Below are 19,607 nucleotides of genomic sequence, written 5' to 3'. Positions count from 1 at the left end.
ACCTCCCTACGCAGCCAATTCCACTGCTGAACTACTCTTAAACTCCCCCCCCCCAATATCCTGCCAGTATCTTTCCGCCTGTAATGTAAACCCATTATTGCGAGTCCTATCCCTTCTGCCAACAGGAACAGCACCTTGCCCTCCTGAAAGTGGCACACTTTCAATCATGTTCCCCTCAACCTCCACCAGACTGGACATTCCCAAGAGCCTCAGTCTTTATCTCCAGTCCCCTGGTCATCTTATTGGCTTTCTTCTGCAGCCAGTCTATTCTGTCCACATCCTTTATGAAGGGGGGGGGGCTCCAGAACTGCATATAGTATTCTAGATATAGCCTGACTGATGCAGTGTACAGCAGGATTATGACATCTTGTGATTTGGATGTTATGGCTCTGCTGATACAGCCCAAGACTGCGTTAGCCTTTTTTGCTGCTCCATCACACTGATGACTCTTTCAGCTTATCCCAAGATCTTGTTCATATACAGAAGTGTGTGTTCCCCCTCCAGTATGGTGGCCTGCCAGTTTTGTTACTCAGATGTAGAACTCTGCACTTGTTATAATCTGTAATCTTTTGCCCACTATTCCAGTGTGTGCAGATCTCTTTCAATTTTATCTCTATCTTCTGGGGTGTTTGCCACTCTCAGTTTGTTGTCATCCACAAATCGAATTCAGGACATTTATAAAAATATTGAAAAGTACCTAGAAATCTCCTTCCATCAGATGAAATATCTTTGATAACTACTCTTTGGGTGTGGTTCTCCAGCCGATTCCCTAGCCACCTAACCATCCTACAGACCAATCCACAGTCCTTCAATTTACCCATTAGAACATCATGGGAAACCTTGCCAAAACCTTTACTGAAATCAAGGTAAACAACATCAGTCACATTCCCACAATCCAGTAATCTCATTGCTTTATCAAAGAAGGAAACAAAGTTAGTCTGGCAGGACCTGATGGGGACAAAATCATGCTGATTTCTCTGGATCACCAAGTTGTCCTTCAGATGCTCACAGATTGACTCCTTTAAATTCTGCTCCAGTATTTTCCCTAGGACAGAGGCCAGTCAGTAGTAACCCGGGTTATCCTTCTTCTCCTTTTTGAAGATTGGGATTACATTTGCCTGCCTCCAGGCTTGTGGCATATCTCCCATCTTCTGAGAGATCTTTAAGAAGACGGACAAAGGCTCTGGAAGCTCTGTCAGGGGCATACCAGGGGATTCGTACTGATCCCTGTACAGCCAGGTGCATCTCAACAACCTCTCTGTTCATGTGAACCCAGCAGCCCAGACACTGTACCTTGCCTCCCACCATCTGTATATTATTTGGGACTACTGCAAATTCACTTTAAAGAGTGTCCTCTTTTTTACAAAAGTTGAATCTTCAGTTAATTGCATAGTTTCTGTAGAATATTTTATACCCATCTGTATTCCCAGTGGTACTCATGTCTGCTTAATCATGCACACTTCTACATCTGTACACATAGGCATAAAAAGGGAATCATTACTGTAATTTTTCTGTTGCCACGCAGTCAACTGGGTGCCACTTGCTTAATATGGATAGAAGAATATACAGATGGACAGCAGAATATACTGCATATTTAACTGCCAGCATTTATTTATCAGAAAAATGTAGGAGTTTCTCTAAAGAGGATTTTTTAGGATTCATGAATATATTTGTCACATATATTAAATAGATAAAAGATTGTTTCAGGTGGCTTCATAATCTATGGACCACCAACATACATAAAATCATTCACATTTAAGTTGGAAAACCCTGGCTAAAAACATGCAACATATTTGAGACAGACTGGTATATTAATGTGTGTTACGTGACTGAAGCAGTTATATATTCCCTTTCTCTAGTGCAGCCTTTTTCAACCTTTTGACCATGGAGGAGCCCCTGAAATAATTTTTCAGGCTTCAAGGAGCCCGAAAGTGATGTCAGCTGGCCACACCTCCCTGCCACACCCCTAGAAATTGCATGTCACTGAAGTGACATCACCACCCATGTTAACAGGCAGGCTCAGGGAGAACTATGGGGATGAAAGATAGGATATGGCTTAAGAGGAGAATAGGCATGCAGGCTCTGCCCCCTCCCAGGCACAGAAACCACAAGAGAACACACTCAAGCTTAGAACGGGGAACAATGGAAACAGCCAGTTCCCTAGCTTGTAGCTGAGTTTATTAAGGCAGGAGGGGAAATATTGTGGACCCCCCCTGGAGTTCCCGTGGATCCTTAGGAGTCCGTGGACCCCTGGTTGGGAATCCTTGCTCTAGTGTGACGGCACAGTTTATTAATTGTGCTCCAGGTCTCAGACCAAGAATCTCTTTATAAAAAGCAAATAATGAGGTGTAGGAAACTTGTAACATTATCATCTATTCCTATTACTATGCTGTACAGCTTTTTAGTACTGAATGATTCATTTAAACTGGAGAAAGATATTTAACCTGAACAAGAAGATAATTTAAAATGCTATGATACCATTATGGAGAAAGAAAATAATAACCTGTTGGGTATAAATTGGGGTTATCAGTTTGGTGTAGTGGTTAGGAGTGCGGACTTCTAATCTGGCATGCCAGGTTCGATTCTGCACTCCCCCACATGCAGCCAGCTGGGTGACCTTGGGCTGTCCAGGGCACTGATAAAACTGTTCTGACTGAGCAGTGATATCAGGGCTCTCTCAGCCTCACCCACCCCACAGGGTGTCTGTTGCGGGGAGAGGAATGGGAAGGCGACTGTAAGCCGCTTTGAGCCTCCTTCGGGTAGGGAAAAGTGGCATATAAGAAACAACTCTTCTTCTTCTTAAGTCTTTAGCTTATCACGTCTGTCATTAATCTTTTATATTGAACAATTAACAGCTACAAATACAATTGGTGATATTTTTTCTATGAAATAAGTTGATTCACTGGAAATTCTTAAAAGAACTGTGAGAGGGCATATGAAGGAGTGGTTCTGCTAAAATGGATGCCATAATCCCCCCATAATCTTTTACTATGGCATATTTGTTCCATATGAGGAAGGATATGGAACAAAACAATATTTAAATTATGAGTTAGAAGTGCAGAAGGTTTTCTCATAAGGTTTATTCATTGTTAAAATTTGAAATAATACAGATTGTATGATGAGGATGATGATGATGATGATAGGAAGAATGGTGATGTGGTGATGTAGTTTTTCTTTTGTTGAAATGGATAGTGTCCAGATAGGAATTTAGTAGAATGTATGAAAATACATCGAACATATTATTCTGCAGATGTGTTTCTATACTAACATTCACACATATTCGTGCTGTTTGCAAAGCCTTCATCCAGTGGCTGCATTTTCTTTCTCTTTCACTTTCATGTGAGGATAACGATACATACCCATGTGTCTTAAGTGTGTTAGAAGGGTATAGAATCAAAGCTCTGTGCAATATTTTTAAATTTAATTAACTATTGATAAGTCACTGGTATGTAAAACATCCATTCCTCAGGGCATACTATATTGTAGAGTGTTCTAGAGCAGTGGTCCACAACCTTTTTAGGCTGCAGACCGGTGGGGGGGAGGGTGATCCGGCTGCTGCACATGCATGGCAACCCATGCGCAAATGCGCATGCGTGGCAGGTCCACACATGCGTGTTTGTGCCTTGTGCGGTCGCAAATGCGCATGCGCGGCAGGTCCACGCATGAGCAGCACTTTCGCACATGCGCATTTGCGCTGGCGGCCGTGCTTCCCACTCTCCCCCTCCCGCAAAAAGAAGCTTCCCGGGCTGCAAGCATGTGGCCTGGGAAGTTTCTCACAGCGGGGGGGGGGGCGAGGAGAGGGAGCTGCGGCCCGGGGCCGGGGCCTTCGTGGCCCGCCACCGGGCTGCAGCCCAGGGGTTGGGGACCACTGTTCTAGAGCATCTAGCTAGTACAATATGAAAGCAAAAGGTGAAAAATTGATATCTTTTAATTTGTCTGCTGTTTCTTTCAATTAACGGCAGTACAAGTGAAACCAGTGACTGGAAGCCTGAAGACAAAATATACAGTCAGATTGAAAAACTTTTCTTTTTCTGGAGTCTGAAGATTGCCTTTTAATTTGAAACATCAACATTACAAAATTGGGTATGGTAATTTAATTTCGAACGAGAACTGCTTGTTGCTTGAAACCAGCATCTTACCAAGTTAATGAGAGCCATATGGTCAATGGTCCCACCACTAGTAAGCTTTAGAAGAAATAAACTTGTTAGGAAGAGGAATGGCAATTTTTAAAGACTATTCTTTTCCCTGAAAGACTTGAGCGGGTATTCTTTTTCTGGAACTAAAGATGTGTATGCTTGTTGCTTGAAGATCTAAGAAGTTGGTTGCTTAACTATACTAGCATAGTATTTGTAATTTCCTGATCTCAAAGAGAGAGAAAGTCTAGGAAGTTAGTTTCTATGTAGGTGAGAGAAAGAGAAGTGAATATTAGTTATTTTTGAGCTTGAACAATGTGTAGATGAGGAATCGCAAAGGATCTCTGCTTGACAGTTCGTAGATGTCTTTAACGTGACTATAGAATTAACTTTGGCAGCAGTTAAGATAAATTTTAAAAATTTCCATCATAATAAACAAACTAGTACGTTATTTACCTGAAGGATGATGACTCTGAATGTTGATGATCCCCCTAAAACAAGCTTTTTAATATTACCATTCATAGCGATAACTTGTATGAAAATTTAAGATGAATCCTTTTTTTTTCTTGAGTGCATGTGTGGAAAAAAAAATCCTAGTATTTCTGTCAGAGAAATAGGGTAACTTTTAAACAAATAAAATACAGTGAATTATGGTAGGCTTTGGGATGGCAGGAACAATTTGGTTCAAGTAAATGGGCCTTTAAAACCATGTTAGTGTTCTCAGTAGAAATAGCAAAATAATTTTGAGGTATGTAGAAGCATTCTGAAACAACTTGTATGCTAGGGAAGGGGCCCTTGGCATAGTGGTAGATCATCTGCTTGGCTTGTAGAAAGTTCCCGGTTCAATCCCTGGCATCTTCTGTTTTGTGCGTGTGTGTTTTGTTTTTAAAACCCTATGTTATAGGTGATATGAAATACCTTCTACACCTGAGGCTCTGGAGCACTGCTGCCAGTCTGAATAGAGAAACAGTACTAACCTTGATAGACAAATCATCTGATTCAGCATGAGGCAGCTTCATATGTGTTTATGCTATAGTTCATGCTAAATATTTTTTTTAATGCATAATCTGCCACCCTGTTAAGGTTGCAGTCCAGCAAACATGCCACATCTAAATTTGTTTATTTTAATTTTTGGTGGGATTCTTTTTCTAAAAATTGCTGCAACAGATTAACATTGGGAACCCCTCTGGAATCCAGTACAAATTTAAGTGCAAAGAAATCCACAGAAATCAATGAGCTTTCATATGTCCAATTCAATATTGCATTGTGGATTATAGAGTTACGTTACTCTAGCAAAAAGATCAATCCTGCTGTTTGTTAGATGTTGGGAGTTGAAGTGCTGGTCATGTTACCCCTTGGAAACCAGTAGTAAGGGAGGGTTAAGATTTCTTTCAGAAGAGCTTCATGCACTTTGGGCTAGCTGTTGGGTTTTGCTCCCAGTAGGACATGAAAGTACAGCTGAGCGTTCTGCAGAAAAGCAAGTGGAGCAGGGGCTCAGGTGGCGGCAACGTCCCTCGGCAAAAGACTACCCCCCCTCCAGGCCTCAGTAAAATTGTCAAGCGTTGACCGGTCCCCGGTGATAAAAAGGTTGGGAACCATTGCTTTAAAGTATGCCAGAGCTGGCTTGAAAATCCTCATCCCACCTATCCCCAAACCAGAACTTTGACTTCCTAGTCAGTGGGTAGGTAGTCTACGGATTTGGTAATATTGACTGCTCAAATCAGAAGAGCCTGTTAAATATTTAGGAAAATAATTGATTCTCGCAAAGAAATGAAATAATGCAACTGATCTCTTTCAAAATTAAGACCATTTTCTTCTTCCTGGCATCTACATTTTTAGTACTCATGTATGCATACGTCTTGTCTTTGTCAAACATGTGATTTTGATTAGGGATTTTTTTTCTGGCAATCAGTTGTTTCTGCTATGGCTTATCTAGACATTCCCTCTTTGTTTGCCCTCCCAATTTTTACTCTAGCCAGTGTGATGAAGTGGTTAAAGAGCAGCGGCCTCTAAGCTGGAGAACCAAGTTTAATTCCCCACTGCTCTGCATGCAGCCAGCTGGGCAACCTTAAACTAGTCACAGTTCCCTTAGTGCTGTTCTCATGAAGCAGTTCTGTTAGAGCTCCCTCATCCTCATCCACCTCACAGGTTGCCTGTTGTGAGGAGAGGAAGGGAAAGGTGTTTGCAAGCTGCCTTGGGATTCCTGCAGGTAGTGAAAAGCAGAGTATAAAAAAACAGCTCTTCTTTTAAACCCCAATTAGATTCTGAGCTATACACATGTCATAATAAAAAAACACACACACACATTCAAATCCAGTCCATTATGTTGTCCTAAGAACGCCACCAAAACATTCAAGGTTTGGGATCAATATGTGTTAATGTTGTAAGTAAGAATTGTAATTTAAAGGTAAATTGTAATTTACAGAACTATGATGGAAGCATCACTCTGTCTACCTATAGTCATCTTGACTGATAGATAACATTAAGTAACACAGTTGGCTGAAAGTCCGTTCTCTCTCTGCAGGTGATGTATCACCCATCAGTATGTCTCCCATCAGTCAATCACAGTTTATCCCACTTGGGGAAATCCTTTGCTTGGCCATCTCTGCAATGAATTCATCACGAAAACAAGTCACGCAAGAAGCACTAATGGAACACCTAACAACCTGCTTCCCAGGTAATTGTATGCTAATGTTGTCCTGCTCATGTTGACCTGGATATTTTTAAGGTATCTTCACCAACTTTTACAAAAAGTTTGAGAAGCTAGCTCAACATTATATGGGGGCTAGTGCAATGCAAGCGTAATAGGAGAGTGAATTTGGGAACGGTGTGTATTTGTAGTTTCTCTGCATGTGTTAGAGGGGGGGGGACAGGGGACAATTCAGGTGATTTTCTTTCACTATTCTTTAGCTATTTCAAAGGCTTATAATGAAACTGGGGCTTTTAAAATGTTGTGCATTCTCAAAATGGGTATCTCTTGCCACCTACTGGGAGGCAGTTTTACATCATTCTTGAACTCCAAAATAGCCATTCCATCTGGTCTTCCCTTTTTTTTCTTTGTGTTTAGAGCTCTCCTCTTAAGTAGATACAATGACTGGGACTGTGAAATTTAAAGTACCGGAACCTTTTTTTTCAAACAAGAACCGAAAAAATGCTGAGACTGAAACGCAGATATGCAGTTTGAGCCAATGCAGGAGTAAATTACACTAAGGTTTTTAGTGGAGATTATTGCGTTTGACGACGTAGGACTGCAAGTGTGAGAGTTTGTGGAAAGAATAGGAAAAAAATACCTTTCTTCCAAATTTTTCCGTTGAAAGAGTTGCAAACTTTGAGAAAAATTAGGAAATTAAAATTCTGATGAAAAACATGTGTTTTTAGAAGAGTCAGCAATGATAATGTAAGACATTAGTAGATTGCTAATTACTGTTTATTTTAGACATAACTGTCAAGGCCTCTCACCTGCTTCAAATTCTTTTATCTCTGAAGGCCGTGAAAGAAACTGGTCTATATTTGGACATGTATACCCAATTAACAGCCAAACTAATCTGTGAGAATGTAGGGAAACTTGTTCCAGTCCTTTGAAATCTTCAGTTCTTTGAACAAGCTGTAATTGAAAGTTCAGAATCAGAAGCTATTGATCTTTTAGGACGTGATTAAGGATTAGAAAAAGAAATTTGATCAGAGAAGGAAACTTTAGAGGAGTAGTATTTTCAGGGATGTGCTATTGATTGTTTAAATGACATGATGAGAGTCCATATGGCTAGTTTTGCCCAACAGCTACCATGGCTTGAACAGTATGGAGTTATTTTAAATTTTAACTCCATATGTAGACCTATTGGTAATCCAAAATATTGGAGTGTGTTAGGACAGAAGCAAATACTAGTTCTTTTTCTGAGAGAGTTGGAAGCATTTTTAAAGAGGATCATGGATGTATTCACTCATCCAGCTGTCACCTCAACTGTCGTGGATATTTTTGGTATTGTTTCTTGATAATACCATATAGACAGAAAATTGTTTCTAAATTCAAAATCCCCCCCCCCATTTATGTTTATGCAGTGTTAGTAGTTTTTATTTTAATCTCCTTTTACTCACTATGCTCCACCTGGCAAAATCTGAGATATGCTTGGGGTATCTTCCACACAAATGTGCTTAGATAGACAATGTGGATTCTTGTTGTCAATTTTTTTTTCACCTGTGACTATATTTAGGATAGCTGCCCAGCACTCTATAAAAACAATGAAATTAATTATCCTTTTTGGAGAAAAGGTGGTGGGAGATGGCTTCTCTTTTTCTAGCACAGGTGTCAGATTTTCCTGCAACATGAGCAACTTATAACTGGAACATTTTCTTGTGTGCCCATTGTTAAAAGTATAAACTACCAAACTGCTCCATCTGTTCTCAGCCTGCAAAGAGGCTCCTCACATGAGTTTTTGAGTGATGCTTGAACCTTGCTGGACTCTGGTATTTTATGCAGAAAAGGTGACTCTCTATTGTTTCCTTCTTCCCAGAATGCAAGTGTTGTTGTCTAACTCCTGCAGCAATCAAACTGTGAACTTGTCAGCTGGGAACACCAATGGCTGACAAAGTAGGGTCTTAACAACTTGACCTGGAGAATCAACTTGCTTTCATCCTTAATTTCCCCAAAAATATTTGTAACAACTAGTCTGACAAAGAGTTACGATGCTTAAACATCTAGCCTGATAAGCTTAAAATCTTGTTCTGCATTTTGTGTGAGCTATTTGGCTACATATAACTCCCCCCCTCAAAGAATTAAACATTGTAGAAAGAAACCCATGTGATTCCACTGCACACTTGAAATTAGAATATTTTGATGTAGAGTTTGTATTTATGCTTATAGAAATTGACTAGTAGGAGGTGTTGTCCCATCTTGCCAAAGTACACCTCCATAAGAGAACAGAGCAAACTAACATGTTTGCACCAGGCCTAAAGACAAATTTAGGTATAGTTCTCTTAGTCATTCAAAGTTGGGTTAAGTGAGAATAATAAAATGAGTAGTAAACGTCCACTCTTTTCCTTTTTTTGATTATTTCTGCAGTGGTTTGTTCCTTACTATTCTGTAACCAATCTATTTGCCTTGGCCATTCCAGTGTATTAGATGCACCAGGAGATAAACAGGAGGAGTGTGACCCTGTTCATACTATTGGACCTCTTGGCAGCTTTTGATATCATTGCTCATGATATCCTTTGCATTTCTGGACTGGGAAGCAGAGTTCTGCAGTAGTTCTGATCCTACTACCCCAAGAGTAGGTTTCAGTGTGGTACTGGGGGAATGTTGCTGTGCCCTTTGGCCTGTAGGGTTCCCACCGTTCCATCTTGTCCCCTATGTGTTTAAACATCTATATAAAAGCTTTGGGAGGGGTCATCTGGAGATTTGGGTTGATCTTCACCAATATGAAGATGATACATCTCATGTTGCCAGAGATCCCAGGGAGACTTGGGGAATGGTAAACAGGTTACCTAGAGGCAGTTTTGGAATTAATGAGGGCTGACCTGCTGAAATCCCAACAAAGTGAAGATGCTATTGGTGAGGAAGGTCTGACCTGTGAAGTGAGTTATCCCCTGTTCCGAATGGGATTGTGCTGCTTGTCTAGCTTGTGGAATAATTGAGCAGGTACAAATCTAGGCTATGGGTATATCAAAAATGAGTTCTAATTATTTCTCAACTCTCTATTTTTTTAAATTAGTGTGTCAGGAACCAATAATATTTCCCACCCTCCTTTATTAAGTCATTGTGATCGTTCTGAATAAAATCATTTAGAAGATTTAGCTGTATTTGGAATTTGTTTCATAAATCTGTATATCCATTAACGTAACAGAAAAATAAATTTGTATAAAATATAGTTTATGGAACAGCTCCTATGTTTACCCTGGCAATTTAATATATAATGGTAATTTGACCAGATTTAAGATCTTCTGTAGGGAATTTTAAAAATTTGAAATACAAGGTAGTAGCTAAAAATTAAATTTTATATCTGTGCTTAGCAGTGCCCTTAACATGAACCTAACTTTAACGTATCAGTTTCTAGTATGTGATTACTAAATATATTATCTTTAGGCTTTGGCATATACTTTTTAAAAAAAAGTTTATAAGTTTTTATTTTATTCATGTCTATAAAATTTGCTCTGGATATCCAGAAAAGCACAATTCGTTCTTTTACCTGACAGGGCACACAGGATCCCCATTAAAGCCATTCAGTCTAAAATGACCCCTTGTTAGAAATATCAAGGTGTTCCTTGATAAAAAGGAAATTATTCTTTAAAGAGAGTTTAAACAATATTCTCTCAGGCTTAGCCAGGAAAGGCTAAAAGAATTTTAGGAATTCCATTACATAGTGTTCCGGTGTCCCAAAAGAGATGTGCGCTGAGAAAGTATAGATTATTCAAAAAGAACAGTGTAGAATGATTTAATCTTGTATATCTAGGCATGAAACAATAACTGGAGGAATCATCAGAACAGTTTGCTATTTTTATTCAAGGTAGCTGAGGCATCTAAACTGGAAACTGAGATACAGCCATGGTGCTCTTGCATTTGAAAAAGAGAAATGTTATTCTCCTTCTGAGGCAGAGGGCATCTTGGTGGGTGATTCCCACCCTCCTTTCAGGGTGACAAAAACAAAGTGTAGATACTGCCTCCACATGGAAGTCACCCATGTCCTCAGTTCTTTTCCTGCCTCAGTAGAGCAGGTGTAGAATAGGCTGTGCTTCATCTACTCTGAATCTTTCTCCTTATATCCCTATTTCTACTAAATGAAGATTTAGAAGGACTAAATGTACTTTACAACTACTCTACTCTGATTCTTTTCTGATACTTCTGTTCGTATTCTGAACTCTTTTCTTGTGCCTCTACTGTGAGAACACCAGACATCAAGAGAAATTCTGACAACCACAACAGTCATTTCTTCAAATCTGGTGAACTTCAGCCACTCATAGAGGATTATGGAGGTAGTGATGGCTTTCTGAGGACGACAGCCCCTTATTGCCAATCACAGAGTAAACTCTGGTGAGACTGAACAGATCTGGTGTGGGACTGCTTCTGCCGCCAAGCCTGAACCACTTGGCTCACAGAAGCAGTTGGAACCTCAAAAGCACACCAAAAAGCAGTGTCATTGCAAAATGTCACCAGATCCTCCTCACCCATGCCAGCACTGAACGGTGACCTTTTTAATCATCCAGGTGGAAGCTGCAGAGTGTCCCCACATCCATAGATTCTCAGCAAGGCTCAGTGGGTATAATCACAATCAACATTTGGAGGCAGCAGCAATGAACATAGTACTATAGCCCCATTGTGAGGATAGGTGACTGGAACTACTTGTGAATAAAGTGCAATAAGTCAGCCCCCCTTCCCCCAAGGCTTTTCTATTATTATTTCTTTTTAACTCTATTTAGCCAAACTATGCATGGGGAAATCAAAGATCCAGTTTCCCTTCCCCACCATGAAGGAATGGCTCAGAAAGGTCATCTCTCTCTAAAGGAGGGTTTAAAACAATTGTTTAAAACCATGACAGCAATTCAGCTCCAAGAGACTCACTGCAGAGAGGAATAATTCCCACAGTTTAAGATCACAAGAGCAGGCCCAAATGGAATAAGAAGTTCTCCCTAGATCTAATAGAACTTTGAGGGTTTTTGTACTCCCTGACTTCTTTGAGAGACAGTGAAAGGTAGAATGGGTAAAACCTATAGCCAATAGACAATTTCCAAGCCTCATTAAAACCACATGCACTGCCATCTCTTTCTAAGCAGTTTTTATAAGTACCACTAGTGGATGCTCCGGTAGCAGCATTACAGTCACCTAGACTAGCGATCCCCAACCTGTGGTCACATGTGGTCCGTCGACTAATTGGAGGTGGGCCATGAAGGACACCTTCTCCCCCCCCCCCCGGCCCTTTACTTCATCCTCCCCAGCCCTTTACAATACACTTCAGGTGTCATTGTCTCCCATCATTCCCAGATGGGACTATCTCGTTGCAGATAAACAAGCTCAGGGTTCCCATTGATTTGTCATTGTCATGAGTTAAAATTTCCATGAAAATAAAATGTTCCTTATGTTCATTGTTGTGGTGTGTTTGTATCTTATTTTGAAGGGATGTTTAAACATTACCATAGTGATCAGAGAGCGTTAGGGCAGTGGTTGAGAGTAGAGGAGTAAACTACCCCCCCTCCACCGGGCCTCAGTAAAATTGTCAAGCGTTGAGTGGTCCCCGGTGATAAAAAGGTTGGGTACCACTGACCTAGACCACTGTCAGAAGATGACAAAGTCATGATTCACAATAGTTTGGATAAAAGGGCAGAATTTGCGGTAAGAAAGGCCCATGAAGCCGCCGCAATGGCTATTAAAGCCTCTCCCATAGTTTTGTCTAAAATTGGAAAGTTCTTCAACTTATTCCAACCAGCAGTTGTCACATGGTGGAAGGAGCCAACAGCGTTCTCAAAACAGCTACATTTACAGCTGATGCAATGATAGACTCCTTAATTTTTTCATTTAGAGCCATGGCATCTGCAGCAGCTGCTATAGGAGGGTTTTATGGTGCAGTTTTAAGGGTTTTAAACTGCTCTCCATGCCAAATCAGTTGTTGCAGCTTATCCATTTCAAGGTGACAGACTGTTCGGGGACACTCTAGACAAGATTCTTATTGAAACCAAAGAAAAGTGTTACCTAGGACACTGAACCACTATGACAAAATGAATTTGGGGAATTATTCCTTTCATTCTCAACAAACCCCCCAGGGTTCAACAAGGATGACATATGATCAAATTGGAGCTCCTCCAGACAACTCTTCAGAAGAGTCTCATTCAACAATCAATTAAACAAACAGGTCTGAGAAGCCAGCTTGTGACAAAAAATATCCAAAGTGTGACCACAAATCAATTTCAGTGGAGGCGCGTCTTCATTTCCATGACATGTGGTTGAACCCTCAGACAGACAATTGGTCCCTGGAGATAGTCACCAGAGAGTACTCTATAGAGTTAACCAAAAACCCTACTAGAGCACTTAATCCCTTCTCCCACAGGATCCAGAAAAACTTCACAGAAATTAAGCAGCCATGCAACATCTTCTCAGCACTCGGGCCATGCAACCCATTCCTCTATCAGAAAGGTGGCAAGGAGTATACATATTCTTCACTGTGCCAAAAAAAAAGGGTGATTGGAGAGTGATTCTAGATTTGAAATACCTCATCAGGTTAATCAAACTAAGGCATTTCAGAATGAAGATGCTGAGATTCATATCCAAATTCCTACAACCAGAAGACTTTTTCACAACAATAGATCTTACAACAGTGTACCTCCACAATCTGCTGTGTCATGGACCAAGGTTTATGTGATTCTTCACCTGGGATTTCACATAAAATTCAGGGCACTACCATTCGGTCTCTCTATATTAGGAAGTGTCTTCACAAATATCTTGATCATTCCAGTCATAAATCTAAGGAAGCAAGGCATTCACATCCTCCCTTAACACACAAATGACAATTCATTGTCTACAGGGCTACAGGTTGCTTATCACCCTCCAGAAAGGTTCTCTGGAACTTACTCAAACTAGAACATCTGGGTGTCATATTAGACACAACTTGCAATTGCACTTTTCTGATGGAAAAGAAAACAAGATGGAGATGTCACAGACAGACATCAAGCTCAGGTATTCATCACTGATGTGATGTCTCCCGCAAAATTGACAGGCCTACTAATTTTTAATATAGACACCATTCAGTGGGGTTGGCTGTACACAAGATCCTTACAGCGACTTCAAGACCGTACCAGATGCAAATTATGAATAAGGACCATGCTATCAAACTTTCTTTTGCAGTAAAAACGTTTTGCAATTTTATGCAAATAAAGGTACTCTGAATCTACAGTAAAAACGTCTTGTTTGGTAAAGAAGAACATCCAGTTTGTTTAAAAGAAAGAAATTCAATATTCCAGAGATAACATAGATATTTATGGATGCCAATCTGTATGGTTGGGGAGTGGTTCTGGAAGTCCCCCCAGTGCAGGGTTGATGGTCCAGAAGCAAGAAGAGCCTATCCATCAGTCTTCGAGACAGCAGTCCGCAACCTTTTAAAGGTTGCAGCACGTTGCCAAGGGGTGGGGGCAGAGGGTGACCCGGGGCCCCATACAAACGTGTGCGCATGGACCTGCCGCACATGCGTGTTTGCGCATGGCAGTGGCACAAATGCACATGCGTGAAACTGCCATGCATGTGCATTTGCGCTCCCACCATGCGCAAACACTCATGCGTGACGGATGCGCACATGCACCACTGGCATGCTGCCGGTTGAGCTTCCCTCTCCCCCCCTCCCGCAGCAAGAAGCTTACCGGGCCGCGAGCTAATCTCCCACTTCGGCAGTCGATTAGCTCGCGACCTTGCGAGCTTCACGTTGCGGGGGGGGCGGGGAGAGGGAGCCACGGCCTGCTGCCGAGGCTCTCGCGGCCCAACACTGGGCTGCAGACCGGGGGTTGATGACCCCCGTTCCAGAGCTTTAGGTAATTTACTTGGTCCTACTCTACTTCAGACAATAAGCAGTAGAACAACACATTCTGATCATACAGACAGTGTTGCTGCCAAAACCCACATCAAGGAGGTTCCAGATCTTCAGTAGTACAGAAGGAGGCAATCAAGATCCTAATGTGGGCAGACAAGTATCTAGCATCCATCGAAGCATTGTGCAGGGGGTTGGACTAGAGTACCCTGGATGTCCGTTCCAACTCTATGATTCTGTAAGGCAGAACACATTCTATCCAGTAAAATCTGTAACACTTCTTGGAAAGCTTATGTCAAGTGATGCAGAAGACAGAGCTTCAATCCACTGAAACCAAAGGTCAGATCTATCCTGTCATTCTTACAAGACAGACATGTCAACAGACTCAAGGCTTCTACACTAAGGCATCAGGTTGCAGCCTTGATGATAGTGTGGTCTTAATTCCAGCTAAAGAGACTATCCAGACATCCCTACATATGCCATATAGTAGAGGTACTATAAAAGATCCGACTCAACTAGACATATTTCCAATGTGGAAATTACACACTACTCTCAGTTCTTCGTAGAAATCTCTTCAAACCTATTAAATTCCTTTTAGATGATTGAGGCTGAATAACTTATTTCTTATAACTGTCACATTTGCAAAGAGAGTGTCAGAATTAGGCACACTGTTGGTGAATTCTGTCTGTTTTTCACCAAATCATGAGGACAGACCCTACCTTCAAATTGAAAGTGAATTTGACTTTCCACAAATCTCATGATATGTGTATTCCATTGTTTTGTCCAAATCTCACTCATCCCAAGGAAAGACTGTAGCATACATTAGATATTAGATTCACATTAAGACAGTTTTAGGAAAACCAAATCCTTATTTATTTCCATCTCTCCACTAAATAAAGGATTGAATATGTCAAAATTGTCCATTAGCAGCACTTTTAAGGCCTGCTTTATCGAAGCTTACAACATTCAAAAACTAAAAGTATGGCTGAAATTACTGCTTATTCTGTATGAAATGTAGCCTTTGCCATACATGATTCCATCAAAGAGATCTGCAAGGCAGCTACCTGGTCAACATTATCTACCTTTGTAAGACACTGCAAGATGCACATCTATGATTCATTTGGAAGAAGGTTACAACATATTCTACATTCAGAAAATGATGACCCACCTAGAAAATGAATACGCTAGTTTTGTAAGTCCCACCAAGATGTCCTCCACCTGAGAGGGAAAATGGATCATTGGATCCACTTAACGTGAAGGATCCTTCTCCTCTGAGGAAAGGAAGACATCTTATCCCTCTTAAAGTCATTGTTCGTATTCTTCTATTCAGAAGGACTACTTCATGTCCTTTTGTTTACTTACCTTACTGTTGTTCAACGTCCTTCTTGTTATTACTAAATATGCTTGTTCTTCCATAGTTATGTTTGTTAACTGACTTCTAGGTTGCCTGAACTGAGGAGATGGGTGACTCCCACCAGGAGACAGAAAGTAGAAAGACTTTATTCCTGCTTACCTGAATGGAAGGTGGGAATTACCCACCAAGATGTCCTCCTTACTTCAGAGGAGAAGGATCCTTCAAAATAAGTATCCAATGGCCCATTCTCTTCTAGCAGTTGCCCTGTTTCTTTCTGGCCAGAAGAAGGATTCATATGCATTTTCTTTCTAAATTGCATCCGATTTACATGTAGCAGCTTGAAACGTATCTTACATTTAACTGAGTTCACCTTAGGTCAGTCTTCTTTTGTGAGAGGCGAACAAGACATAATCTTCAGTCTGGAAGCTCAGCGGAGCGCACAGTATGCTCTCTTGAGATGCAGAAAGTGTACATGTCTGGTGATTCAGTGTCCAGACAGATTTTGCTTTTGAATTATTAAAGCACTACATAATCTTAAATAACACCACTGCTGTCAAGCAATATTTTAAATTCTAGCTTCTCTAAGTTCTTTTTGTCATTATTCTTGGAAGAATTTACTGGTGAAATGGAGAGTCTTTTGAAGATGAAGTATGCACATTTACTTAAAGGAAGATAAGGGGAAATAACCAATCAGATTTCTAGTTTGGATGGCACTGTGAATTCTATATGATGTTGAAGTTGTATTAAATTCTTAATTCTCTCTCCTTCTGTAAATGTATACCAGAATGTGATGGGCTATGGGCAGTATTTTGCTAGCTTTCAAGATGTTTTCAGAAATAAAAAATAATTCCACTTTTGTTTTGAACTATTTACCTAATCACAGTTGATGAGATTCAAATTGCTGAAAAGTTAATGCCATAAGTAAGTGTTTAAACCCAGTAAAATGAATTAATTTCAGAATAAAGGAAATTAAAATTCTACTAGCAATTAGGTGTTGGCATTGCCATATGTTTCATGCACCGCCTGGCTGACTCTCACCCACACCGTGGGCCCAGGCCCACCAGCCCTCCTTCCCAGCTCACTCAGCAGCCAGGCGTCCACATGGTAGAACAGGCTGGCACTTCTTCCACGTGGAAGAAGTTGACGGGGATGCGGCCAGGTGCGGGACAGGCCACCTGATTGGCTGTTGGATGGGCGGCCAATCAGGTGCACAATGAATGCAATCTCCCACCACCTCTTACTGGTTTTATTTATGGTCCAGATGTTGAAATTTCTACTTTGCTGTGAGATTCACTTTACTAGAAATTTTTCTTGGAAAGGCCTTTAGCCCTTTCTTTAAGAAATCTTGAAAATATAGACTAATTACAAAGTGTGCTGAGGGAGTTCACCCTTTGCTAGTTTGGGGAGTGAATTGTTCAAAAGTAGTGTGTTTTCCTTCCCAATTAGACATGAAGGACAGATTCCCTTGTCTGTCTCTTTTTATTCTCTGAATTTATTTTCTATGGGTTGGATCCAGCCAGCATTTTCTCATTCTATTCTATATGTTTGGACAAACTCAATCTGAAAATAAATTTTCCAGAAATACTGGCAGATTGTCACCTTCCTTTCTGTCCTCCAATTTTCATAGCAGCTCTTCAATATTTATTATAAAGGTCCCCTATATTTGATGTCACAGATTTAGGTTTAGTTGTAGGAAGTATCGTTTCATTCATCCTTCTCTTGGTTTCCATCTTTTCTGATCTCTGTATTGTTGTTGTTTCTTGATTAACTATAATGTTTAAAACTTTTGTTATACCTTCAGCTATCTTTCTTCTTTGTTTTAATCGGAATGAAGCCAACTTTTCTGCGGCTGGAAAAAAAAAGAAGTGGAGGAGTCCTTCAGAAAGCCTATGCTGGACATCTTAGGACTTACACAGACAGAAATTATATAGATTATAAAAAAGGGAATTGAGTGAAAAAGCTATCTGGATTCAACTCTGTATAATTATATGTAATTTCTGCTTCTGCTTTTCAACATTTATAAAGTCAGTGGACCTGTTTATAACTTTATTAACCTCTTGGAGCTTTCAGGACAGATAGTAGAGAATGGGTTTAGTTTAACAACTTTATGTGGTAATGAAGCTGTTTTCAACTAACTGAATTTTCAGTTACACTAAGATGGTTTTGAACCAGAAAATCCTACATCCTAATGCAGTTTTAGTAAGTTATCTCATTGTTACTTTCTCTTGTGCATTTTTGGTGGACTAAAAAGTGATCTAAAAGAACCCTGTTTATGGCATATGGTAGCAGTCGAACTTGAAATAGGCTATTTGATGAAAAAAGCTACATCCATACTAAACCATTTCATGTCATGGAATGTACTTAAGTATATAGGGTTAATTTGAAAAGTTATTCTGTGTTTTAATAAGTGTGGAAGTAATTAGTTGAAGCATTTCGTATCTCAGCTGCATAGTTTCTCTGGTGGTTGTTTTATTTATTTTATTTGCTTCATTTACCTTTCCTACCAAGACTCAAGGCAGATTATAAAACATAAAAACAATTCAATCAGATTGCATGACACGCCCAATAGAAATCAGTCCAAAGGTGTGTAAATTATGACATGTCTTAATACAGAAAGTAGATTGCAAACATAGAACACAATATATTGCAACAGACTACAATTTATTCCCTAATAATAGCAATTTCCTGGGTTGTTTCCTTGTACTTCAGTTCTAACCCCTGTAAGGATGCCCTCTTAAACTTTCCTGTTTTGAACATTCTGTGGGAAGTGTGGGGGCCTTCCTGAGCTTCTCCGGCAGGTTGTTGCATATGGTGGGAAACCATCACAGGGAATACAGAACAGTCACTGGTTTTGCCCATCTCCAGGTAGTACCTTCAGAAGACTTTGCTCAAATGAGTGAAGCTGTCATAGTGGAGCGGAGCAAGAGAGTCAGTTCTGCAGGTATGCTAGTTCAAGGGTTTTGTAGTTGATTACCAGAACCTAGCCTTAGCATTGCCAAATTCCAGGTAGGGACTGGAGATATCCTGGAATTACAACTGATCTCCAAATGATAGATACCAGTTCCCCTGGAGATAATGGTTGGTTTGGAAGTTGGACTGTGTGGCTTTATGGCACATCCTCCCCAGACTTCTTCAACTTTGCAGAAATTTCCTACTCCAGAGTTAACAATCCTCCCTTGAATGGGACTTGGTAACCATAGAGCAGGTTTTCTCAACCAGGGTTTCGTGAAACTCTGGGATTTCTTGACAATCCTGGAAGGGTTTCCTGAATGGGTGGGAGTTAATTAATTTTAATATATATATTATATTTGTTAAACATTTATTGGGTGATACGACCATATATGATCATGTCGACCCATCCACCCCTCCCAAAATGATCGATGATGGGCCTGGAGGAGACGGGAAGAGGAGGGCTTCTGGGTAGGTGTATACGCAGCCAAGCTTCCCAACTATATTCTGCATGATCATGTCACTTCTGGGGTTTCTCAAAGCCTGAATAATGTTTCAAGGGTTTCTCAACGGTAAAAAAAGTTGAGAAAGACTGCCATAGAGCAATTGCCGTAGTGTGTGACTTGCATATTTTGTCTGGTATCAGATAGTAACTGGGCTGTTCTGTGTCTTCTT

At 40.5% G+C, this 19,607-nt stretch overlaps 1 protein-coding gene across 8 annotated transcripts in view; it reads left to right on the top strand.

Annotated features, from left to right (window-relative positions):
• STOX2 (storkhead box 2) overlaps positions 1-19,607 on the top strand; it is a 140,534-nt gene that overhangs the window by 95,483 nt on the left and 25,444 nt on the right. For all 8 annotated transcript variants that reach the window (XR_013225187.1, XR_013225188.1, XM_077302297.1 and 5 more), the window contains exon 2: positions 6,658-6,810. Coding sequence is in view for 6 of the 8 variants with exons in the window: in XM_077302297.1 (XP_077158412.1) it covers positions 6,658-6,810 (153 nt within the window). In the remaining 2 variants the exon portion in view is untranslated. The remainder of the gene's footprint in view (positions 1-6,657; positions 6,811-19,607) is intronic.

This window comes from Paroedura picta, chromosome 10 (genome assembly GCF_049243985.1).
Source record: "Paroedura picta isolate Pp20150507F chromosome 10, Ppicta_v3.0, whole genome shotgun sequence".
NCBI lineage: Eukaryota > Metazoa > Chordata > Lepidosauria > Squamata > Gekkonidae > Paroedura > Paroedura picta.
Note: the sequence above shows the minus strand (reverse complement) of the source record. Positions and strands in the feature narration are given on the sequence as shown.